At 40.1% G+C, this 25,046-nt stretch overlaps 3 protein-coding genes across 7 annotated transcripts; 2 read left to right on the top strand and 1 right to left on the bottom strand.

Annotated features, from left to right (window-relative positions):
- Positions 1–247: 247 nt before the first annotated feature.
- On the top strand, positions 248–14,498 carry mettl22 (methyltransferase 22, Kin17 lysine). 3 transcript variants are annotated; one of them, XM_008415036.3, is made up of 12 exons: positions 248–526; positions 1,979–2,149; positions 2,804–2,999; positions 3,664–3,839; positions 6,775–6,815; positions 8,940–9,084; positions 9,295–9,366; positions 10,449–10,502; positions 11,097–11,177; positions 11,776–11,878; positions 12,780–12,948; positions 13,672–14,498. In XM_008415036.3, the coding sequence occupies exons 2-12, from the start codon at positions 2,044–2,046 to the stop codon at positions 13,732–13,734; spliced, it is 1,206 nt and encodes a 401-aa protein (XP_008413258.2). In that variant the 5' UTR covers positions 248–526; positions 1,979–2,043; the 3' UTR covers positions 13,735–14,498. The 3 variants fall into 3 exon arrangements, with proteins under 3 accessions (XP_008413258.2, XP_008413259.2, XP_008413257.2); XM_008415037.3 differs by having other exon boundaries at positions 248–1,004; XM_008415035.3 differs by having other exon boundaries at positions 248–2,149.
- A 28-nt stretch (positions 14,499–14,526) lies between these two features.
- Positions 14,527–19,437, bottom strand: yipf2 (Yip1 domain family, member 2). Of its 3 annotated transcripts, XM_008415040.3 has the most exons (10): positions 19,281–19,424; positions 19,001–19,069; positions 18,715–18,847; positions 18,292–18,455; positions 18,126–18,206; positions 17,915–18,002; positions 17,221–17,337; positions 16,984–17,150; positions 16,019–16,201; positions 14,527–15,239 (listed from the first exon to the last, which is right to left on the bottom strand). In XM_008415040.3, exons 4-10 carry the CDS (start codon positions 18,397–18,399, stop codon positions 15,153–15,155), a joined length of 831 nt encoding a protein of 276 aa, XP_008413262.2. In that variant the 5' UTR covers positions 18,400–18,455; positions 18,715–18,847; positions 19,001–19,069; positions 19,281–19,424; the 3' UTR covers positions 14,527–15,152. The 3 variants fall into 3 exon arrangements, with proteins under 3 accessions (XP_008413262.2, XP_008413261.2, XP_008413263.2); XM_008415039.3 differs by lacking the exon at positions 18,715–18,847 and having other exon boundaries at positions 19,281–19,437; XM_008415041.3 differs by lacking the exon at positions 19,281–19,424 and having other exon boundaries at positions 18,715–18,842; positions 19,001–19,043.
- Positions 19,438–19,612: 175 nt separating this feature from the next.
- Positions 19,613–21,681, top strand: timm29 (translocase of inner mitochondrial membrane 29). Its single transcript, XM_008415044.3, has 2 exons — positions 19,613–19,820; positions 20,723–21,681. The coding sequence occupies exons 1-2, from the start codon at positions 19,715–19,717 to the stop codon at positions 21,370–21,372; spliced, it is 756 nt and encodes a 251-aa protein (XP_008413266.2). The 5' UTR covers positions 19,613–19,714; the 3' UTR covers positions 21,373–21,681.
- Positions 21,682–25,046: the final 3,365 nt, after the last annotated feature.

Below are 25,046 nucleotides of genomic sequence, written 5' to 3'. Positions count from 1 at the left end.
AGATGAAGTGTCAAAGCTAAAAATGTCGAACGTATTTTTTCCAGTTAGTCTCTTTTTAACATAAGGTTTAAATTTACTACTCATTTTAATGAGAAGTTTAATATAATATAATATAATATAATATAATATAATATAATATAATATAATATAATATAATATAATATAATATAATATAATAAAGAACAATGTTTCCTAAAATTTCTGTTGGATTTCGGAGGTAAATCAAACGCACCATTACAATGGAATATGTTGCATTCAATGTTAGACGAGAACTCGTAATTTCATATCTAACAAAATGAGACCTTTGCTGTTTTACTGAACTCATTTTAAGTATACTGTATCTCTTAAATAGTTATGCTATTACTTCTTTGATAAAGGAACATATTTAGCAACAGAAAACTGATATACTAATGGGTGGCAGCCATGCTAGCTTTGTCTGAGTTTCTCAGTGCACTCTTCATAGTTTTTCTAATTCCGAGAAACATGAACGCATCATAAGACTGTCTTGTCGGCCCCGGTACGACAGGTGAGTAACCCTTAAGCCTGTTTTAATTCCTTTCTAAGGAGCTGTAGGACTATAACTTCAGAAACAATGTTTCCGAACATGATCGCCCAGACATGATGGCTAGCAGAGTTAGCCGTGGTTAGCTGTGTTAGCTGTGCCGCGGTCTGGCGGGAGGGAAGTCAAAGTCTATGGAAGTTTCACGTGCAGTCACTAGTAAACAGCAAGCAGTTCCTCTTGACAACAGGAGGTTAGGTTGGGAAAAACACGGTTTAACGCAGCGGCTTCCAATTCCAGCTTCTGGGCTACTGAGCTAAAGCTGAAGGTGCAGTCCTGCTTCAACACATTGATTCTCTGTCTGAATAACTTCCTCGGTGTCCTCGAGCTCCGGGTGATACTTAGAGCTCTTCAGTTAGTTCAGCGTGGTTGGAACAGGGATGATGGATCTGCTGGGAAGTTGGAAGGCAGAGACTCTTCAGTTCTGGAGTCTGGATCCTCTGATGTAAGGGAGCGGGCAGAAGTCGACTTTTCTCTCCAAACAGTCAGACAGCAGAGGAATGTGGAGTATTTACTGCTTAAATTATTTATTTATTTATTTATTTATTTATTTATTTATTTATTTATTTATTAATTACATTGTTTTCCAATAGATTACAATAATTTATGCCTATTCATCCCGTCAACAGGACGTCCAGCATGCAGTGATCTTTGTAGACAGATGGCACCAGCGTGGCATACTAAGAATAAACTGCCAGAAACAGACACTCAACATGATGTCATGGTCAAAAGAATGCACAACTCCTTTTAAGTCTTGGGTTTTAGATACCAGGGCATCCGACTAAGAATTTCCAACAGGGGTCTGCAACTTGTAGATAATTCCCTGGTGCTCCGGCACACCTGAATCAAGTATGCAGTCCAGTTGCCCAGAGTCCTGCTAATGACCAGGATCAGGACACTGGCCCTCAGGGACTAGAAGACCCCTGGTTACTTGATCAGGTTACCTCCACAGATGACAGGCCATGGAGGTGGCACTGCTGTCATCTGTAAAAGGCCTTAATTTTTATGTCAAATGATCGCTTCAAGTACCTTCAATTCCTTTGAGATGATCATGGTCTGAATTGGCAAGATAGAACCTATATATCCCGTTCGGATTTATCGACCATCTGGTCCACTTTTATCTTTTCTTTTAGACTTTCAGGACTAAAAGGACCAATTTCTGCATTTAGATGATGCAGAAGTTGATATCAGGAAAGTAGCTTGAATAAAGGGCCTTTTCTGTTTTGAAGAAATCTGCCCTGCCTTAGATCAGCTCTATTTGTAAAATACATCCAAGTCGTCACAGTTGAGGTTATACTCAACTAAAGAGAAATTAAACACAGTGTGACTCTCGTGAAACTTTTATTCTACTTGTGAAAAGCACCCAGTTTTATTAAAGCTTTGAAAAAAATAATCTGTTGTTAATAATTGTTCTGTTAGATTTGAGTGTGTGCAGGTTCCAGGAAGCAGATGTTTGGGTTTAGACAGACTGTGAGTGATCACCCATGGATCAGATGACCTTCAAACATGACACCGTGCTGTCAGATGTTCACATGCACAGGCCCAACACACACCACCTGATGACACGCCTCAACAGCGCCGGGCAGCCAGGTGTGTATGACAGCAGCATTCACTGCTTGCCTGTTGGTCAGTGCAGATGTGGCAGACACGTATATGGAAGATGAAATCATTTTAGCACAGTCACATGGTTACACAGCAGGTTTCACACACCCCAAAGACCACAGTAAGTAATCAGAGGTGTCTTTCCTGTCCACTTGTTGCTCAGTAGCACACTGAGAACGTGTGTATTCTGCCTGTTTCTGGTGTGCTAGTCAGAAAATAGACTCCTGGATTATTAAAAACAGCTGCATATCTAATCTAAGTTCTGATCACATAACACCTCCAAATAGCAGCACTTGATAATGTTGGGAAACAAACCACTGTGATTCAAGTCCACTTTGCTTAAAGTCCAGATCTGTTTAATTTGCTCCATTCAAACTAATTCATATAAGCCTCAAATCACTTAATAAAGTTAGAAACATTCAGTACAACAATACCCCAATTCAGTTCTACAATGATTTTAAAAAGTAAATCATATATGGTAAAAACACAAAATCTCACCTAGTATCTTTGTCTAGTTTCTAGAGCAATTACTTCAGCACCATTCGAACTAAGATGCACTGGATGAAATCGATTTGATGAGGGAAAGTTTATTCACGAGGGAGTTGGACTTGGAAGGAATGACTTGTGAGCATGTCTGTCCAGTGTTCAGGTCCAGATTTAGGATCTTGGCAGAAAGTCATGATGACAGTGACTCTGGGTCGGGTTCAGCAAACGAAGAGAAGCACGAGAGTCCAAGGAAAGATGGATTAATGTCTCCTGAACATGATGAGGAGGGAGGTAACCAAGGAAACGTGGAGCCATGCTTGGATGAAGACGGAGACCTTGACATCACACATCGGTATGAGGGATGAAACAACCCAGTAGACGTTAAAATGTTGGTTTTGTGATTAAGAAAGTCAACTTAGAATTCTTGCTTGGCATAGTTCTAGAGAACAGAAATTCATGATTGGAAACATGATTGGAATGATGTTTCCAATTATTATTGGAAACATCCAAGAATGATTTCTTGGATGTTTCTTGGTCATGTCCAAAGGTTTGTGCAGGGAAATAAATGTTTTTTAATGACTTTTTATTGTTTGCTTTTATACAGTCGGGGAAATAAGTATTTGAACACCCTGCGACTTTGCAAATTCTCCCACTTTGAAATCATGGAGGGGTCTGAAATTTCATCTTTGGTGGATGTCCACTGTGAGAGACATAATCTAAAAAAGTATATTTATTTGGAAATTACTTATTTGCAGCAGTAACACACAAATAAATTAACAAAATCATACATTGTAATTTCCGGATTTAATTTTTTTTTTTAATTATTTTTATTTTTTTTAGAATTTTTAGATTTCAGTTTCTCCACAAGTGTTTGGAGAACGAACGCCACGGGTTAGAAAATTTAACTGGGCAAATTCAGGTTATGCATAATAAAGGTTAAATCTGTATAATTATGACATGCTTGGTGAAGTCTTTGGTATGGCCACACACACATTTCTATTCCTTTGATTTCACAGACCACGAAAAAGCTCAGTGGATGAAGGCGGCAGAGATTTGGTCTGTCCCATCATCCTCCAGCAGTCTGTTCCTGACCTGGAACAAGATGAGGACAGTGATGATGATGATGATGATGATGATGAAGATGATGATGAAGATGAAGAGACTTGTTGTTCTAAAGACATTATACAGATTGGTAAGACTGAATTTATACAGTTTCAACCAAATGTGTAATGTGGTGTATTGATGTGTGTGGATGTGTTTTTGTTTGTTTTTCCTGTAGCTTAATTTTATAGATATCAAATATTAAAAGATTTAAAAAGAAAATGTGAATTTCAGAAAATAACCAGGAGGGAAAGAAGAAGCTTTATTTACTGAGTTTGAAAGTTTGTACCCTAAAAACGCTTTGAACGAGGTAAGTTGTTTTTCCATGGAGTAGACTTTGATTTAAGGGTGTAACAAGATCGCTCAATATTAAAATGGCACAATATCTAAAAGAAATCCACCTGGAAAAACGCTAACTAGCTGCTGTTAGCATGGGGCTTTGGTGGAATAATACAGAATGTTAGCTGAGAATGTTAGCTGCTAATAATGCTAACATTGGCTTTTGATAATTTCCAGAAGCAGTTCTACTCTGAACAGAGTATTAACTCGGTTTGAGATCCATGAACCTCCTTTTACTCGATTTGTGAAAACATAACATGGGAAGTTTTACTTTTCAAAAATATTGTTTGAAGCGTATTTTGATGTTGTGAACTCAATATTAAATATCATCTTTCCTCATGTGTTGGATGTAATCTTACATTCCTTCCACGTTCTGCCTTCTATGTTACTACATAGCTTTTTTTATTGAAGTCAAAAGCAAAGTGTGTAAAACCCCATGGACATCTCTTGTGTTACAGACACTTAGATCTTGGACTGGAAGTATATTTTTTAACGCATTATGAGTTTGGGTAATGTAATGTCAACGAACTGTTTTAATGTTTGTTGGCTTTTCCATGTGTCAGGAATCAGTTCAAAATTAATTATAGAGGTTAAAACGTTACAGACGTTGGCATCATAATGACACAAGAGTAAGGAAAATAACAACTGATCGTCATTGCAATGTTAAACAACAGTTTTGCTTTTGCTTGGTTTTCTAATACTTGGACTCCACAAACAAGCATCAAACAAAAACAGGGCATTAGGAATTTCTCACAGTGGCTGAGCTCAGGTGAAAGCTGGAAATGATGGAAGAGCAGAATGGAACAGGAAATCCATCCTGAAGGCAAATTATGTTCTGTTCTGAACACCAAATTCAGACTTCACTGCTTTACACAACAGTCACACAGGATAAAAGTGGTAATAGCAAACTAGTCTGACTTTGAGTTCATAAAGTGAAGATTTATGTTGTTAGGTATTGTTAAGGAAGAATTTTTATATTACTGGTTAATTTAGCAAAACTCTGGCTCTGATACTTCCTTTTGATCCCGGGTTTTCTCGCGTGGCCACGTGCGGGGACAAAAACACAACAATGCGTGTTGACGTCACAGAATTACAGGATTTAATCCAATCAGAAGAAAATATAAAATAGTACAGGAAACTAAAGAAAGACAGATACAAACATTGTTACCTGAGACAAGAAGACAAAGAAATATCAAGGACGTCCTTGGAGAAAGAGCTGGTGCAGAAGTAAAATAAATCAGCTTTTTTCTGAATTGTTTTCCTTGTGCACAAACTTTTATACCTGTAGGTGTGTTTACCTCTTTAATGTATTCAAATAAGGCGTATCTCTAGTTGACCAATTGGAAGGCATCTCTGGCCCTTTAAAATTTAGAAAAAGTCCCGCAGTTTGGTCGCAAGATCAAACACCTTTTGTTAAATAAGGTGGAAGCAGACTCTCCGAATTCATGGTGGTTTATGGTTTTCACAGATCAGTGTGAAAAGCTAGAACTTCCTACTGATTGTTTCCCCGACAGACAAAGAGCAGATCAGAAGATCTTGGCAAACAATCTGCTTTAACTACAGTAAAATATATCAATAGGTCAGAATATGTTATAAATTTTAAAACTATAATTATGGTATTTCAATCAAGTCATGATAAATTCTAAAACTAACTTATTTTAAATTTATTTTCTTAACAGTATCCGGCCTCCTGTGGCTCTACAGCCATCTGGGCCAAAAGAAACAAATGCAGAAACCTCACAGGTAGCTGTGAAATTCTGGTTTCTCTTCTGCTCTGCCAGGAACAAACCTTTAATACTTTATTTTTAATTCAATGTAAAGTTCTCCAAAAACCCAATTTGTTCTTCTGCACTCAGCATCTCCAAAGTTTAGTCCTGATATCAAACCAAAAGCAATAGATAATAAACAGAAAATAATGAAGTACAATTCCTGTTTCTAATTAGGAATTAGAAACAAATAAGAATTAAGACATTCATTCACCATAAACCTAAGTATTTTCTAATACTAAACAAAACATTTTCATGTGATTCTAATATAGTCAGAAATAATACAATTTCAAATACATTCATCATTAACTAAATTAATTCTAAAACAAGATAATAGAATTTTTAGTCAAAACATGTTATTAATAACTAAGAAAAATGTCTTACAAATTAAATGTTAGTGATTTAAAACATTTTATGTTATATTCAGTTTTTGCACCATGTCAGATGTTAGTTTGGAAGACTTCTCATCCTGGTTACGTGAACCGACCAAAGTTCCCTTTCTCAGAGTAATTCAAGTGATAATGTCCTCCACCTTCCTGCATATGTTAATTTATGACCTCCTGTCTTTAATGATAAGACTCCAGGGGTCTGAGCCGAAATTCTCTTGCAGATCCTCTATTCTCCTTTGTACTTTAAATACTTCGGGTTTTAAATCACTCACACAAACCTGTTCAAACTTAAGAAATTCGTTCTAAAAGGTTTAAACTGTGTTAAACACTCAAAATAATAATTTTTCTCAACAGTATCTGTTGAGGTACATAGAATGCTTCAGTTGCTGTTTTAGTCATGAACTGCTCCATTAAACCAAAAGTTTCAATTATTTCATTAACTTTAAATCTTTAGTATGCTTTGTTATTTAAATGTATTCATGTTGACAGTCTGAAGACCAGACAGCACAAATGACTAAATACTGTCTTACAGAACACACTATGGCTACACCGTTAGAAGACGTTGGAAAACAGGTGAGTAGTTTCCATCCTTGTGTGACAGTGATATGTCACTGACTCCACACTCTTTATTTATTAAAGTATGTAACATTCATAAAAAATATTTTTACATATTAGTTTAAACTGCCACTATGTTGCCACAATTTGTCATGAGACAGACAATCTGTGAGAAGATGGAGCTCCTCTGCCTCCTCCTAGTGCTAACTAGAAACAACCAATCAGAGTGAGGAGGCAGGTCTTTGCGCTGTCAATCACCATCTGTAAATTCTAAGCATAGCCACCAATGACGGCAGACAAAATGGTTTCCCTAGTAAGTCGTTTCTCCGCACATTGAACAGTTGATTGACATCACTAAGCCCCTCCTCCTGGCTCTGATTGGTTCTTTTTGGTTGGTGCATTTCTTCAGACGGTAATAGCACCTCAGGGAAGAGGTGGAGATGGAGCTTTTCACAGATTATCTGTCTCATAATGTTCTGTCATGACATGGTGACAGTTTTAACAAATATGTAAAAGATATATATTTTTTTAGAAAAGTTACATACTGCAGTATTAAACAGAAAAGAAGCTAAAGTGAAAAAGCTACTTGTGTATAAACTCAGTACACCCTTGAATTGGCAGACCGGTGTTATAAGATATTGCTACATGTGTCTTGTGTGTCTAGAGGACACTGTTCTAGAATTCTTGTGCTTCATTCAGATTCAGCTTTGTGGCTCTAAGCTCTGCTGCCATATTGGTTCTAGACATAAGAGGTCGTCTCATGGCAAACCATCCAAACAACAAGACTCATTCTAATTCAACACTTAACAACCTGTCTGGGCCTGCAGCCTCATGGAGCTACTGGATTTTTTTGTTATTTCTCTGATGATTTTTGTTTCTGGCTATGAGGTGAATTTGCTGGCCTGAGTGAAGTTGGTCCTCCCATGTTAATTCTTAAGATTTTAATAAGGAGATAATCAAAGGTCAACCACCCTGTCACATTTTCTAAAACAAACAAAGCTGGTCTTAAAGGGGCAGTATTATGTGTTTTCCAGGCACTTAGTTCCATTTTATAGTACAATTTAGTAGCTATATGGGCTGCACAGTGGTGCAGTTGGTAGAGCTGTTGCCTTGCAGCAAGAAGGTTCTGGGTTCGATTCCCGGCCCCGGTCTTTCTGCATGGAGTCTCCATGTTCTCCCTGTGCATGTGTGGATTTTCTCCGGGTACTCCGGTTTCCTCCCACAGTCCAAAAACTTGACTGTCAGGTTAATTGGCCTCTCCAAATTGTCCCTAGGTGTGAGTGTGTGTGTGCATGGTTGTTTGTCCTGTCTGTTTCTGCGACAGACTGGCGACCTGTCCAGGCTGTAACCTGCCTCTCGCCCGGAACGTTAGCTGGAGATCGGCACCAGCAGCCCTCCTGACCACACTAAGGGACAAGGGTCTTAGAAGATGGATGGATGAATTTAGTAACTATGTTACCTTCAGTTGTTATAAAAATGCTGGATATATCAAATATGACTTAAAAGAAATTTGACTTTGTAATTTAATGCCTTGAAATTGGGCCTTTGTCTTTTGACCTCCTGCTCTTTCTGACACGCTGCCTTCAGGGAGTCATCACAACATGGCTCCTCTATTAACACTTTAACAATGTTTTTGCAAGCTTTGCTCTGAGTAGTAGCTCCTGTAATGAGCTGAGCAGATGCTCATTTCCACCAGGTGTTTGCAAATTGCTGCTGGCTAGTTTGAAGGAGCTGAGTGGAGGAGTTACGGGACAGCGCTGCTCTGAGAGGCAAAAGCTTCAGCTCTGAGGGGGAGCTGTGCCTCAAAGGTGGGGCTAGGTCCAACCAGGCATTTTGCACAGCTGAATGGTTGCCATGGAGATTAAAGGATTTCTCAAACATGAAATGAAAGAATCAAGGGAATACTGCTGGTATATTTTTGATGAGGGAATAAAAAATCTCAGACAAGTTTAACTAATGCTGTCTCTTTAAGCAGTTCTATGTGTCTGGTAAAGTTTGATCCAAAATGACAAATAAAACGTGTAAGCCAGGTGACAGACGACCTCCTGACCTTTCTGGAAATGTTGTTTTTGTCATACTGAACAGTGAGTTGGGTGGAGGGCAGGATGGAGCTGATGTTTCATGTCCTTTGGGTTGACCCAGGTCTGGCGGGGGGCCCTCCTCCTGGCTGACTTCATCCTCTCTGAGAAAGACATGTTCAGAGGGGCCACTGTCCTGGAGCTGGGAGCAGGGACAGGCTTAACCAGCATCGTCATGGCAACCACAGCCAAAACAGTCTACTGCACAGGTATGAGGCCATTAGGCAGGGCTGCTCAGTAATGGTGGGAAAAATCATTGTGTTGAGCAAAACCACTGATTGAATGTGTAAACGTGTTTGTATTTAAAGGCTGGAGGTGCATTCCAGGTTATCTTTACTGTCTTAGTCGGTTCTCCTCAATAAATTAAATCAGAAGACATGTTGTAGTCTGTGGGCTCTGATGCTGAATGTGTTTTCCAGATGTGGGTGAAGACCTCCTGAGGTTGTGCCACAGGAACGTGTTTCTGAATCAACACATGACGGACCCAGCAGGTCAGAGGACAGGAGCATTCATCTGTCAAAGTGTTCACATTTCCACTTTTCTCTTTTAAAGTCGAGCGCATAGTTTTATATTGTTGCCAAAATGATAGATGTATTCATATTATAGTTAGAAAATATTTAAAGAAAAGCTAATTGCACAGATGATGTATGTCAGTACAGTTCCACTGACAACTGATTGTGTTGCATTGTGTTTGAGATGTGTGACTGATGGGAGCGAATCAGGCTCTAATTAACTGCTCCACCTACGGTACTTTCTTTCTTTCCTCACATGGTAAACGTTCTGCCTCCTGCTCTATTAGTAGATTAATACAACTTTATATCGTTCATTCTCATTTAGTTTTTGTCCGAGGCGAAATTTCAGGTTGGGTCTGCGTTGGGATCCAGCTGTAAATCTATAAACTCTAACGACTTTTCATTGAAGTTTTATGTCAATTAGAACATTTTTGATCTGGAAAAAATACAAAAACAAATGTTTACATGTTCAATACTTTACTTTACCTACATAGTAAAATCCAAGGTTTGGTCCATTAAAAAAAAAAAACAAAAAAAAACTACATTCAAAGTTACAGCTACTCATGGGTGATTAGTTCAGAAGAACTTTGCCATGTATTCATTTTGGACCATATAAAAATGATTGCTTCTGATATTTTGGGTCTTCCAGGCAGGAGGCCACCTGCAGGATGAGAAGTTGGTTTTGACTGACATTTAGCTTTACAACTTTATTTTGAAGGAATTCGAGGAAAAGAGAAAAAAAATCTTAAAATGTCAAACTCAAGGAAGTCAGGGTTGTAACATGGCAAATAGAGTAGTGGTTCTGATCCTGAGTTCTGATTCAGATCCGTCTCTGGTTCCTCAGCTGCTGCAGACGCCTGTTCATGTCCTGCTTCCTGTGGCAGCAGAGGAACACCTGAAACCTGCTGGACGTCCGTCCAGCAGTAGACGTAGTTTATTGGAACTGTGTTTTAACTGTTGTCTGAGAAGACGTTAAATTTGACAACTCTCATCTACCTTAGCTTAGCGTCTTCATCTTTGCCAGCAGCAGGTTACATTCATGTATTTTTTCCACCCATCAGGCGTGGAGGTGAAGGTAAAACAACTCAACTGGCTTCAGCACAGTCTTTGCACAGGTAACACCATTCTGCTTCTTCTCTTAGATATTAAGCATATTAGTCAGTTCATAACCCATATTTTAATGTCAAACAGTGGCGAAGTTACTAGACAGGCTCTTTGCACAAATGATCAAATTCTACATGCAGCTCTGGAAAAAATGAAGAGACCACTACACTGAACCCCATTGAAAACCTGGTTATTCCACCAAATATTGATTTCTGAACTCTTCCTGAGTTCAAACATTAGTATTGTTGTTTCTAAATGAACATGAACTTTTTTTCTGCATTATTTGAGGACTGAAAGCACTGCATCTTTGACGTTGTTTTGATAATTTCTCATTTTCTGCAAATAAATACTGTTTTTGCTTGGAATTTCAGAGACATGTTGTCAGTAGTTCATAGAATAAAAGAACAGCATTCATTTTACTCAAACATATAGCTATAAAGAGTAAAATCAGAAAACTGATCATTTTAAGTGGTTTTTCCAGAGCTGTACATGTAGCTTCCTATCTGGAGTTCATCATGATGATGTCACTGGACTTCAGTTCAACTTTTTAACATATCTATCCACCAACTCCACCAATCACCTGCTCTTCCTCTCTGCTTGTCCAGATGCTGATCTGGAGTTCAGCTGGACTGAAGAGGAAGTCACTGATCTTTATGACAACACCAACTTCATTATTGCAGCTGACGGTAGGTTTGCAGTTCTAATGAAAATAAAATCAACTTTCCATTTCTTTGTCCATTTTGATGTTTGTTTGAACCGAGTACATTGTACAGGCATGATGAGTCCAGTGACTGGATGGCAGGTGCAGTTATCATGAGGTGTATTCACTAGATGCAAATGAATTGCAAAAGGTTTAATCGGTGAAAAATAAAAACAACTTTAAATCTGTGTTTTCCTCTACCCACTCATTTTCAGACCAGGAAGTGGTGCATGACAGTGAAGTTCAAGTTTATTTTTTAAAATGGGGCAATACATATACATGAACATTTACATGTAAATACATGGGATTATAGCCAGGTGGATAATTTCCATCTCTAGTCCCATTGGCAGGTTGATTTTAAAGCACAATAATAAATACAGTGTTAAAAAACACAAAATAACATAACAGAATGAGAAATACTAAAGACAACAGTCCTGACGAGAAGTCATTAGTCATTATGTCTAATATGTTTTCATTTGCTCCAATGTTTTATTCTAAGGGAAATTATTTTTTTCTGTATTTGTCACCATTGAAGCTGCACAGAACATCAGACTGAACTAATGTTTCCATATTTGTGTCTCCAGTTTGCTACGACGACGATCTGACAGACGGCCTCTTCAGGACTCTGTACCGACTCTGCAGCAGCTTTAATCACTCCTGCACAGTTTTCATTTCTTTAGAGAAAAGGTAAAGAAAAACTGTCCATCACTGTCTTCACCTAAACTGACAGTTCAGACTGGCAGCTTTGTAGAATCGCGCCTCAAAATACGTGACATTGTAACTGCAGTTAAAGGAGACGCTATAGAGTTGGTCTCAGTCTTGGGCCACCCTTCAGACTTTAATAATAGTAAAATTTTAAAACTTTGCATCATTTTTCTTCCATTTCACATTTATGCACTGCTTTTCATTTCTGTCACAAAAGATTCCAACAAGATATGCTGAATTTTGATTCAGTTTAAATGAGTTTAGTGCCATCTTACTACAAATTTTGTCTCAAAGTCAAGTACACACACTTCAGTTTGATCAAGTTCAGTTTATTATTCAGATTAGTTTATGTCTGATGAGATTGCATAAAGTCAGCGGCTTGTAGCCTTCACTCCTCCAACTTGACTTTACAACAATCACATGCATGCATTACCAACAATGAAACTTCCCTTAAAAATTCCCTCTCATATTATTCTGGCATTAGCAAATATAAAACAATTTGATAATCCTAACTGACCTGAAACAGTAAAAGTTTTTTCTGATTTCACATCAGACTATGTGGAAAAAAATGCAGTTGTGTCTTTTTATATTTGTATGTAAACTTCTGGTTTTAACTGTAGTTTCTGTTTTTAAAACTTGTAGGAGCCAAAGACAACAACTTCTGCCTTGTTTGAATTTAAAAGGAAAATATTTAAATGATTACGTGACTCATATCATCAGGACTTATGGATAAATATGAATATCATCAGCATTAGAGAGGAATCCCATGCTCTCTGACTATTATACTATTTAGAAGCATATATGGTAAAGAGAATGGTCCAAGCGCAGAGCCCTGTGGTACTCCAGGATTTGCCATAACTCTCTTCCCTCCTCTGTCTTACAGAATGAACTTTAGTCTGCGCCACATGGACATTTGCTGTGAGGCCTACAATCATTTTAAGCACTGTCTGTCCCAGCTGCAGGACATGGAGGATGGCCGGTGCGGATTCAAAGTGGAACATGTTCCTTTAAACTTCTCACAGTTTCTTCTATATGAACGTATTGAGCAGCTGGTGAGAAAAAACTTTACACCCAGTTTCAGCCGCACTGATTTTCTGAATTTAACCCGTCTCTCTCCTTAACAAAGCCACAGCTGCCACTAACTATCCTATCCTGTTTTCATCCTGTATATTGTACTACATGCTCAGTTTATCTGTGTTTCTCTGCTAGATGAAACCACTACAGCTGCTAATGCTGCCTTTAGCTCTTTGTTTTTTCCTTAACATAGAAAGTACTTCTGGATCCAGTTTTCTCTGTTTTTGTGTGAATCCATCCATTTAAAAAAAAAATATGGATGTGTTTTTTTTCAGAGCAGTATTTTTAACTCGGAACGACAGTAGTTCTGAATAAACAAACTGCTCTGAACTGGATTAATATGGATATATTTAGCTGTTATTAGAAAATTATTTGTCTTTGTATTATATTACAGTGTCTTTTATGCAGTGAAACTAGACATTTATTAGACAAACTTACAAAGATGTATTAGGGCCATTTTAGATATAGAAATAAAGAGTACATTTCAGCCAAAAAAAAAAAAAATCTCAGAAATTTTCTAGAAAAAAAGTTTGAACAGATGAAAATTTGCTAGGAAAAAAAATCTGAAATTTGAGATTAACCTCAGAAATTTTTGAGCTTCAAAAGTTAATTTCTGAGTTTTTGGCTGAAATTAACTTATTCCCCTCTTACCTACAATGGCCGTCGTACTGGTTTTTAAATAACCCTTCTTGTTTTTGCAGGAGCTTTGGAAGATCACTGCGTCTTCTCTTGAATCTGAACAAACCCAGTCTGACTCTGACTGAGGAGGCTCCCAGAGATCGGCTCTGTGGACGCTGACCACAGGCTGCCTGCTGGACGCCCCAAAAATCCACTATGTTACTGATCTGTGAATGAACCATTGGTGACCAGAGGCCTTTGTTTGGTGTGAGGCTGTTCAGCCAAACAATCTGTTTCTGATAGGCTGGTTGATGCTGTAGGTTGTGTGAATCCTCATCTGTCTGCCAAAGTGGAGGCGGCTGATGGCTCCTGTTTGTCTGACCAGCTTCCACCATGTTGAAATTTCTTTTCTTTTCTACAAACTTCATGATGAGACATATGTCTGCTGCTCAGAGGAACTGTTACTGATTATAACCTCAGAGGTTTATTGCTCTGAATAAGAATGAGATATTTCCATGTAACAAGCCACAGTCCTGATCACCATCATGGGACAATTTTCACATGGAAAATATTTGAAAGAGCAAATTTTATTTATTTTAGTTTTTAATGCTGTACAGTTGGTAACGATCCCTTCATGATCATTCATTCTAACAGAATCTCCCCCAAACTAATCAGATCTCAGTGACCTTGTTGGTGACATCAGCTGTTGTAGTTTTTATTAGCTGAGCTTCTCATTCTGTTCACACAGGTTTTTTGGGAATATGGCTCAACTGTTCAACAATGTGAAATAGAAAAATAACTATTAATACAGAGCGGTACCTGTAACTTAACAGTAAGCCCATCACTCTTTTTTTGTGTGGCGACTGACTTCTTCACATGGAATATTTAGGAATTTTACAGAGGAAGGACCTTAGAAATAAAACACATCAACACAGACACAGAGTATTCATTCTAAATTTATTAACAAAAAGTAGGTCTCAGTAGTTTCACAAAGGAAAATAAATAGCTGTAAACTTGCTACATACTTTAGAATTTACTTTTTTATTTTTTTAAACTAGAGTCCTGACAGTGAGCGCTGAGCGGAGGAGACGGAGGCGGCCCACCAGCATCACTACGTTTCCGTTCCAGGTTATTAAAAACACATTCAGAACAAACAACATGTGGCCTGGAATCCATTCAATCAGCTATGACTTCTTCATCAGGCATGTTCAAGCTTCACTAAGCAGGACGAAGAGGAATGTCAGTGGATTCACTTCCAGTGTGTGGGTTGAACAGGTTATAATGCAGGAAGGAACTGAAGGACTCCTGATTCCAGAACCTGGGAGTTCTAAAAGCAGATCTCCACTTACTGAGAGTTTAAGTTCCTCTGTTTTCATCAGAGGGGAACAGCGGCCATGTTGGACCCTCTCCATGCATAACTTCATGACAGATCACAGTAGAAACAGCTGCTTTTTAAATTCACATGTCAACTTCATTTCACTCTTACAAACTTGTCCCAGTCAGGAATGTATCTAATGTCCTGCACTCCTAATGGGCTCCGCCCCCTACCCACCTGCTGCTCTGGTCAGTGGGCCGTGACCGGTGTTGGGTGGATGGGTGGGGCTATGGTGGCGGCGGGTGGTGTGTGCTCTGCAGTTTGAAAGAAGTACAGCTGGAAAGGAAGAAAACGAGAATTTTCAGCAGTTTGTTGTGAATCAATAGCTGTTTCCATTACAAATGTGTGCAAATATATACTGCTAATGTAAAAAATTAAATAAAAATGGCAGTGTTTCCATTAAATAAGAAATGACATTAAAATTACATGTGAATAAGTTTGTTCACACGATAAGTCATTAAGAATCATGTCAGCGACGGATGTCAACAGTTACATGAGATGTATTCATAATTCAGCCATGGTGCTAGAGCTCATCATCTTTCAGCCAATCAGAGGAGACGTCTGCATTTTATTCAGGCATTGGAGTGACAAGCCCCGCCTACTGGGGTGAGACTACATATGTCGTATGTGGCGTATTATGGAAACTGTAGTCTGTGATTTTAACTATGGATTCTACATGTTGGAATGACACACAGCTTTTTATGAACTGTGGTGCTATGAAGCTCTGGTGGAGCCAGCTGCACATTGTCTGAAAAAACTAAACAAGTCATCATCCTAATATCCCTTCCTGTCATCTTTATCGTCATTTTCACCAGTAGTAACATCTGGCTGTTGATCATGTGACTCATTTGATGCAAAAAAGTGTTTCCACTGCAGTTTGACAAAATACATCCATTTCGATACGGCTGAAAAAAAAAACATGAGTTTTTCAAAATAGGCATATTTCCATTAAGCAAATTTATTTTTGCAATTTCAATTTGCACCATTTTATGGTTAATGGAAACGCAGCTATTGAGACACCCTGACCCTTTAACTCCCCCACCGAGCTCATCTACCTTACAGCCGATGGCCAGCAGAGTGTGTAACACCACGATGGTCACCACTGTGGCCACCGCTGTTACTCTGGTGTCGTCCCGGACAACGGGCCAGAAGGTGAGGACCAGGACGGAGCCAGAAATCACCATGGCAACAACGATGAGCGTCCACCGCAGCCACTCGTATGATATGATCCACAGGATCTGGAGGTGATGAGATGTGAGGCGTTATGACCAGCAGCTGGACCAGCTGTCCTCTGGTCAAAACTCAGTTTAGACATGAGTTCAGTTCCAAAGTTATTCAGACAAAATCAGATTCATGTTCATTACAACCACTGACTTGCTTGTGTTTAACAAAGAAATATAAATCTCTTGCAACCGTGATGATGAAAGATAATATTACATCCTTTTAGAATAAATGTTTTACACATACAATTCTGAAAAGTGTGGCATGCTCTCTTTACTGTGACACCCCAGAATAAAACCCATCACATCATTCTTCAGAAGAACCTAATTAGTAAAAAGTCCATCAGGTGGAGAGTGTGTTGTCAGGACAACCATCAGAATTAACTCCACTCATCTGGCCTTCATCACAACAACAGAGTCAGGATGACTGCCTTCATCAGGACTGGGTTGGAGGTTCATGTCCAGCCAGAATAGTTTAGATCGAAGCACTTTCAGGTGTTAGAATGGCATAGTTAAAGTACAGGTCTAAGTTTAATTGGGATTTCTTTTCTAGAAAGAATTAGAAAACTGATGTCCAGATATCCTTGATCCAATCTGACTGAACTTGTAGATGTGCAAAGCTGGTAGAAACAGACCCAGATCACCTGCTGGTTCTACAGTTAACTCAGATAAATGCATGCCACACTTTTCAGATTTTTATTTGGGGATTTTTTTTTTGGCCCACTGTAAAAATTGTGGTAGCACACACTAAAGGTTGCTGTTAAGAGAAGCCTGAAGTAGATTCAGCAGCATTCACTCACTGATGTCGGGATGTAGATGAAGAGCGAGTATCCATAGACGCACACCGTCTCCAGGAAGGAGTAACCTCCGACCTGCCGCTCGGCGCCCTGTCTCCAGGTCAAGAACGCCCACAGACCGATTGGCACCAGCCAGGCGTACAGGAAGATCACCACCGCAGCTATGGTAACTGCAGCCAGACAGATCACAGTGAACGCTGAGTGGGGGGCACCGGGGAGGTCATGGGGTTAGAGACTGACCCCTGTGGAACTGCGGCCTGTAGTGATAACTGGGGTCGCCGAGCGAACTGAGGAAGGTGGACAAGTTCCCACTGATGGCCACCGAGAACACCAGGGTCACACAGATCCAAAACGGCCCTGTACAACACACACGCACACACACATACTCATAACAGATCATTTATACTCTCCTCTGATCCCTCCATACTTCATAATATTCTCGAAGACGAGAGACATTTCTGTGCATCGTCCAGTTAAACATGTCTCATTTGTAGCTGCAAATGTCACATAAGTTATTGAATAAAAACAACTTGTATTTTTGGGATAAATGTTCACTTTAGAAAAATGTTCTTTTTTTTTTTTTTTTAAAGAAACTCATTTTGCTATTTTTGAGTTTTTGAATGAAGAAAAGTATGAAACTTTTGCCAAAAGAAGATGGATACATTTTCCTCTATGAGATGTTGATAATTGTGGAAACTTTTGTAAAAGTATTACTGAAACTTTTAGTGTCACTGAGGAAATTCAATGTGATTATTTCTTAAAACAATGACAAAACAAATAGCTAAACTATGAATTTGTTAATATATTGATATTTAAAAACCTTAGTTAGTTCTTTATCATTTTTATTCAGAGTTATTAGGAGTCATTTTGGAAGGTGTAAACCTCTGAGTGGAACCTGAACAGCATGTGTTCGTAGCTGAACTGGCAAACTCACCATACAGGTCTGGATTATTCCTCAGGTAGTGCTTCACAAAGTTTCTTCCTGGTAGCGGCATCAGAGAGCCCTTAACTCTGTCCAACACCTGCATCATGATGGGAGGGGCAGGGGAGAACCAAGGAAAACATTAGCCTCCTATCAGACTCTTGCTGTGTTCAGAAGATATTTAGAGACAGGGTGTGGGGTGTGTTTGTTAGTTAGCTCCTACCTGCACTGTGTCCACATTAAATAAAGACTGATAGTATTCAAAAGTCCAGAAGCCACCAGCTGATTTCTGTCCTCCTAAAAGCTGAAAACACAGAACGGCAGTCAGCTGCTGTCCAGTCCAAACACCCAGAGGTCACTCTGTGTTTCAGTAACTTAAAGGAAATGACCTCTGAACTCTCCTCCTGAGCCGCCTCATCCTCAGACAGGTCTAGCTTTACATCCTCCCCAGCTGCAGGAGCTCCGGCTGTGGCCGCGGGGTCGTTGGAAGCAGACATACTGAGTGTGGGGGCCCCAGGGTCAGCAGACAGGAGATCTGCTGCTTCGTCAAACTCTACATATAAAGAAGGGCAAGAGCTGTTGAAGACCTCATTGATTATCATAAAAAAATCCCAATAAAATACTGTAAAGGTCTGATTTTAATGTGAAAGTACTGAAGGGTTTGTTTGTTTTGTAGACGGGAAAGTGGCGATTTTTTTATATCAATGTGTACTGTACTATTTAATCCAAGACAAACAGCTGTTCCTACAGTAGAACATTTATTACCAAGAAGAACTGTGTTACAAGAACAAACAAAAACAACAAACTCTTACGTTTTATGCCAAGTTGATATTTTTTAAAATCAAACGTAAAACTGCTTGTCTAACATTCTGTCCATTGGTTCTCAAAAGCGCTGCAATCCTCCAATCTCACCAGCAGATGTCGCCATTTACACAACACCCTATTCTGCCAAAACAGTGGACAGGTTTGACAAACAGATGGTGATAATAAATGTAATATATTGTTTCTCATTTCACTTCTATATGTTCATTACCTGTCTTAACTGTAAGGTTGAAAAACATGCTGGAGGAGAAACAGACAGAAAGCGGCCATATTTACCCTGGAACTGCAGGTCATTTGGAGTGGTCATCGCTCGTTTAGACGAGACAAAGCAACTTCATGCAGAACCTAAAAGAAGGAGCAAAGAGAAAATATTCTAAATGATGGGTCTCACATTTAAGATAGATAAACTAATTTCAGTAACAACAGGAATAAAATAAATCATTAAAATACCTTTACATCACCGCTAAAAGCTAAAGCTTATAAAATGAAATAAAAAAACGTCAACAAAGACACAGCTCGTCAAACGAGCTAGACTAACCGCTCTGCAGCAGCTCACCTTCGCATTAAAATGTTTCACCTCAGGAGGGAAGCGTCTCTCTAGGCTCAGCAGTCCCGGGGAAGGGTTCATAAAACCTGCAGCACCGCTAGTCTTCACACAGGTCTACAGCCGCTGCTGTCAGACAGGACCTCTTCCGGTACACGTCACCACGTAAACAAAGCCGTCACGTGAACACAATTTTAAAATAATTTATTTTTCAACAGCAGAACATGTATTTCTAGTATCTCAAAACATATACCGAATTGTGTATATATGCAGAAAGGTATTTTTCTCTCTCTTTCCCTTTTCATTCAAGCGGAACCTTTCTGACACTGCTACTTGCTGACGGAAGACCAAAACCGGGGCACCCGGCCCGCGCCATTTTGGTTCCATGTGAGCTCGCTGCTGCTTGCAGTGCTGGCTGTGGGTGAAGGTGACCGTGTTGAGTGAAAATGGCCTCAATGCGGACAGCCAGGAGGATGTTCTGTGCTGCGGCTCAAGCAGCGGCTACCCCGGGTCCCAGCAGCCGCTGGGAGAGGCTGAGGAGGAGCAAAGCGGGTAGGGAAAGAGCTGACCGAGAGAAGTCAGGCGCGGGCGCCTGGTTGTTGTGATGGGCTGGCAACCTACCCAGGATGTCCCCTGCCTCTACTCCAATGACTGTTGCAGCAGCATGTTTAGAGGATGGACGTTTAAAGTCCATCCATCCATTTTCTTTACACCCTTGTCCCGTAGTGGGGTCGGGAGGGTTGCTGGTGCCTTTCTCCAGCTACGTTTAAAGTCTTAACTCCAAAAATGAATGCAGCATTTTGAAACGTGCCCGAAGTTTTTACTTTGGACATGGGCAGTATCTCTCTACCCCCCCCCAAAAAAAGACTAAAAACGTGTTTCTTTGATGTGGCAGAAACAAGTCAGTAATGAATTGATTCTGTTCAACTAAACCTTAGGTTGTATCTGAAAACGGAGTCAGTAAGATGACTAAGTTGTGTCATTTTGAGGAGGAATAAGGCATGATGTCACTCAGAGCACAAACCATAGAATTAGACTGAACAGATCTGTCCTTATGGATCAGGTACATTGTCACGGATACCTGGTCTAGAATCTTTTTCCAATATCGGACCGACACAGATGTTAATGTGTCAGTCCCAATAGAAACTATGCCAGCTGACTTCAGCAGTGATGATTATTTATGAGGTTTAGAAAAGACAGATGAGAGGTGACAACCCTCCCTGATGAACATTTTGCCTTAACTGTTGTCTTTTATTAAAAAGAGTGCACTGAGTCAAACTATCATTGTGATTGGTTTATTCAGGTTCACCAAACTTCCAGCATGGGCATCATCATAACAATCAGCGTCACCCTTTGCCATCAGTGCTCTTTTGTGATGTCATCACAGGTGGCCATTTGTAGTTTTTAACCATGCGTAACATTAACACCACAACTGTGTCTTCTGTTGTCTCCAGGTGTGTGGTGTGGCAGCCTGCTGTCCGACTATAAGGAAGCGTTCAGGGAGATGGTTGTTGGCACTTGGGAGCGGCCGCTAAAGTCCTCTGTGTACTTGTCTCTGCTGGGCGGGGCCTATGTCTGTTTTCACACCAAACCCGACCAGTCATCTTTTGAGGCCGCCTTGCTGGAGCGCTCCAACCAGCTGGGCCTTCTGTCACCGTGGATACGCAACGGCATCTCTGACGGCCACGTTCAAAGCCTAGTGAAGCTTCGTAACGAAGGCCGACTCCGGTACGCCAGCCTGGGACTCCTCAGTGTGGTGTACCGTGCCGACTACGACCCAGATGCCACGCTGTACGAGGCCCGCTGCTCCAACCTGTCGGTGCCCTGGAGGGAGCTTCCTCAGCGGGTGCTGGACGTCGGCTTCACTGGCTGCTGGTGGATGCTGGGCTCAAAGATGAAGGACTACGACATCAACAACGATGAGTACAAACACCTTCCGGCACACCTGCAGACAACAACACCACCCAGCCCGCAGCAGGTGGAGAGGAACGAGAGGTTGCACAGGGATTCCTGGTTGCCGCTGACGATGGAGGACAAGGAGGAAGAAAGAAAACCTGTAGACAAAATGGAGAATGTCAGTGAACAGAGTCAGATAAAACTGTGAGACATTTAATCTGTGAACTCTGTGCTTTTATTCTCAGTGTTGGGTCATTATCGTGAAAGAAAAACATCTTCGGTTCAGAGGGTCTTTAGTTTGTTTTTTCACGCTAAGTGTTGGGGAATGTTTTGTACAATGCCAATCAATCTGCCATCTTTGAACTAATGGAATCTGTTTACCATGCTAAGCCATCACAGGTGTCGACCTTGTTCCTGGTCTCTTTGGAAAAGAAAAACACCTAAAACGTACACAGGTGAGACACACAGAGTCTGTGGTTTAATAATTTATTCTGATTAAAGGAAATCTAAAATACAACAGCTCAAGCTCAGTTTTTTCATATACTATCAATACTTTCCAGAATTTCCTTCAAGAATTTGCAATGTTGGGAAACGAGTTTTACATCACTCTGGCTAAACTTCATTTTACTCTCCTTTGTCATTCAGCCAGACTGGACAGTTTCCTGGAATCATGACCTTAAACTATTTAAGGTCATGGTAATTGTCTTTTCTGGTTTGAAGAAATCTTATAGATTTATATCTGGTCTAAAAGCCAACAATTTGTAAATGTTCAACTGACATCTGCTTATAGCTGAGATTGGTAAAACTCTTATGCCTGTAAAAGTTTTGAAAAATGTCCTATATCCTCCCTCTTCACAGTTGTGCATTACTTTGTGTTGGTCTGTGTCGTAAAATCCCACTACAATACAGAGGAGGTTAATTCCAATGTGAAAAGGTTTAGTGAATTCTTCTGTGAGACGGTAGCTGCATGTCAGATACTAGATTACTAGCCAAAGGATGGTGAAGACTTGAATTTAATTTTGGTTCTTGAGAGTTGTTCATTTCCATAACATCAGCAAGATGAGTTGAGGCGAAGTTGGATCTCATTCCCTCAATGTGAACAGTGATCTCTCATCCTTCCATTGGTAATTCAGCCATTGGGCCAGGAGGTGTAGATTATTGGTCCACAGTGATCCATGATGCTGGTGATAAATCATTAACACAGGATGCCGAATGTCATGTGAAGAAAGTTACAAGTCAAGAGTCTAGGTTCTAGTTTCCATCAGTAAGGCTTCTGTTCCGTTTGTATCCAAGCCATGGTAATGGTAGCTCTTACCCACCAGGTGGTGCTCTAGTGCAAAAGAATAGTTAGCCTGATTCCTGTCAAATTGGAGTTTTACTGTCTGCTCTATAAAGAGTTGGAACTGGACACATAAAGAATGACTCAACATCAGCACAATGAAATGAGTCTTGAAAAGAAACACAAACAATGCAAAGTCCAGAAAAATAAAGATTTCACTCAGATTTCCTTTAAGGATCAATAAATATGAACAGTTTTCATATCCATTAGAAACTCCTATAGCAGCCTAAAGTGTATAATGACCCTCCAGAGATGTGATGGCTGCAGCATTCAGTCTAACTAATTCCTCTATTAAACATTGATGGGGACGGTTGATCCAGGAAGGATTCTGTTGGGGGTCTGGATTTATTTCTCTGGTGTCGTATCTGCCTTTTATGTCCTTGCATCTCTCAGAATTCCCCTTCCCGATATTTCCTTGATCTCATGTAAAATGAAAATACTCTTGAAAAAGACACATGTTCCAGTCCATGTGTCAAACAGAGGACATGTGACTGGATGGAAGGAGACCAGCGTTTACTACTGACATCACCACCGGTAGAACTGGCAGAAGGACTTCTGAATCAGTCTGAATCTCTGTCTGCTTACATCACCTGCACGTCACCAATGAGCCGAAGCGCTCTTCAGAAGGTTCCTGGTAACTGCTCAGGGCAAATGGATGAAACATTCCATCCTGTCAGATGACCTCACCCCTTAATGAGAGTGACTCTCGCTTCCTGAACTTTAATGAAAGCCAAAAAGAGTCTGAAACAAGAAGCAAGTGTGGCAAACAGTTAAGCATCTCCATCTCCAGTGACTCACTTATTATTGTCTTCTGCTAGGGTTTAAAGAACAGATACTTTATACCATTTTATGTGTCTTATTTCTCAATCTACTCCTTTCTTTAGGAGAGGGTGACCTCAGCACATTATCAACATACCTGTGTGGTCTCTCTTTCTCTGTCTCTCTCTGGCAGCATCATAGTCTTGTCTCCAAGTCCTATAGGTCCACTATGTGTCCTCAGCACATGTCCAAGTAATGTCTCCCCAAGAGTTTATCCCTCTGATATACTCATTTCTAATCACTACCAATGAAAGTCTGATCATCCTTACCTCTGCCACCTTCAGCTCCATCTCCCATTCCCCAGTCAGTGCAGCCACCTCTAGCCCCTGTAGACCAGAGATGTCAAACTCCAGTCCTAGAGGGTCACTGCCCTGCATTATTTACAGTAGGTGTCCCACTGATCCAACACATCAGGATCAAATAGCTAAATCACCTCCTCAGCACGTAGGCAAGTTCAACATAATCCATCTAATGACCCCATTTGATTCAGGTTTGTTGAAGTAGAGACATATCTAAAGGTTGCAGAACAATGACCTTTGAACCCTGGAGTTTGACACCTGTGCTGTAGAACAGGTCTCTCAATCAACTATGAATCTATCTATTTTCTCCTCATTGATGTGTTTGGGTCTCTTGTCCTGTTTTGGTCTTTCATGTAGACACGCTGGTTACCTCCATGTTCCAGGACAGTTCTGATTTACAAAATGAAGATGCCATAAGTGTGGGATCGCTTTTATTAAATGAAGACTGTATGTGGTGACAAAGTACTCAAGGCAGGTGATCGGATGGTAACCAGGTGGGGAGGGTTGGAGTGTGTTCCAGGAGGGCGAAGAGATTTAAGAAGAGACGCCAAACAGCAGAAAGCCAAGGTGACAGAGCTGGAAATGGAACTCTGACAGGAAGTGGGGCAAGGAGGAGCAGAAAAAAGTAAAAGTATCTCTGGATTCAGAGAGAGGATAACAAAGCAGAATAATCTGGCACCTGCCTCTGGTAAACTGCTCCTGATGGGCCTCAGAGAGGAGGAACGGCAGCTGGCAGTATGAGAAATAAACCAAACCCAAACTGCACCTCTCCCAGTAGAGAAGGCACTCTATTTTATTTATTTATTTCTAATTAAAGGCTACATCCACTTAATGATTTTACATTGATTGAAGCAGTGAAAATATTTATTTGCATTATAATTGATAATATTCCTAATATTTATCAGAGAAAACAAACCCTGCTTACTTATTGGTGTCATATCAGGTTTAAAATTTTAGTATCACAACAACCCTGAAATCTAGATGTGAAAATCTGGTAGAAACTGCAGTGAACTGTGATTTTATTCAGAAATAATATGAATTTTACAACTGCAATCAGAAGACAGATGGGTTTCCTTTAGTCAGGCAGTAAGGACAAAGCCGGCTTGAGTTTTGAGTTTGATATTTTGAAATAAAAAGGCAATAAAAAAATTATTCTGCTTTTCTTCTGCTACCTCCTTCCTGTGTTTGCATCTTTTCAACTTTCCTGTCTGCACCTCCCTCCATCTGTGCCGTATGGCCCCTACTGGCCCCTACCGGCCCCTACTGGCCCCTCCTCCACTCAGACGGAGCCGGGTTCAGTCAGGGCAGTCACTGTCAGGTGCTGTTGGAGAAAAATGCAGTTTTTCTTTTTTTCAGTAAGGGCTTGTGAAGCAATCAACAACACCCGACAGCGTTCACACATAATCTGTAGTCAGGTGTCAGGAA

The sequence above is a fragment of the Poecilia reticulata genome, chromosome 8 (assembly GCF_904066995.2).
Source record: "Poecilia reticulata chromosome 8, P_reticulata-male-v2, whole genome shotgun sequence".
In the NCBI taxonomy this organism is placed as follows: domain Eukaryota; kingdom Metazoa; phylum Chordata; class Actinopteri; order Cyprinodontiformes; family Poeciliidae; genus Poecilia; species Poecilia reticulata.
The sequence above is the reverse complement of the archived record's forward strand: the minus strand, read 5'-3'. Positions and strand labels throughout refer to the sequence as shown.

What these genes read in the sequence shown, in the direction of transcription:
- mettl22 (XM_008415036.3), top strand. Translation starts at nt 2,044, where the DNA reads ATGGATCAGATGACCTTCAAACATGACACCGTGCTGTCAGATGTTCAC. An exon ending in GACCTTGACATCACACATCG is followed by an intron (nt 3,000 to 3,663) that starts GTATGAGGGATG and finishes TTGATTTCACAG; the next exon opens with ACCACGAAAAAGCTCAGTGG. An exon ending in TCAGCACAGTCTTTGCACAG is followed by an intron (nt 10,503 to 11,096) that starts GTAACACCATTC and finishes CTGCTTGTCCAG; the next exon opens with ATGCTGATCTGGAGTTCAGC.
- yipf2 (XM_008415039.3), bottom strand. Translation starts at nt 19,031, where the DNA reads ATGACCACTCCAAATGACCTGCAGTTCCAGG. An exon ending in CTCAGGAGGAGAGTTCAGAG is followed by an intron (nt 18,207 to 18,291) that starts GTCATTTCCTTT and finishes CTGTGTTTTCAG; the next exon opens with CTTTTAGGAGGACAGAAATC. An exon ending in TTAATGTGGACACAGTGCAG is followed by an intron (nt 18,003 to 18,125) that starts GTAGGAGCTAAC and finishes ATCATGATGCAG; the next exon opens with GTGTTGGACAGAGTTAAGGG.
- timm29 (XM_008415044.3), top strand. Translation starts at nt 19,715, where the DNA reads ATGGCCTCAATGCGGACAGCCAGGAGGATGTTCTGTGCTGCGGCTCAA. An exon ending in GCTGAGGAGGAGCAAAGCGG is followed by an intron (nt 19,821 to 20,722) that starts GTAGGGAAAGAG and finishes TGTTGTCTCCAG; the next exon opens with GTGTGTGGTGTGGCAGCCTG.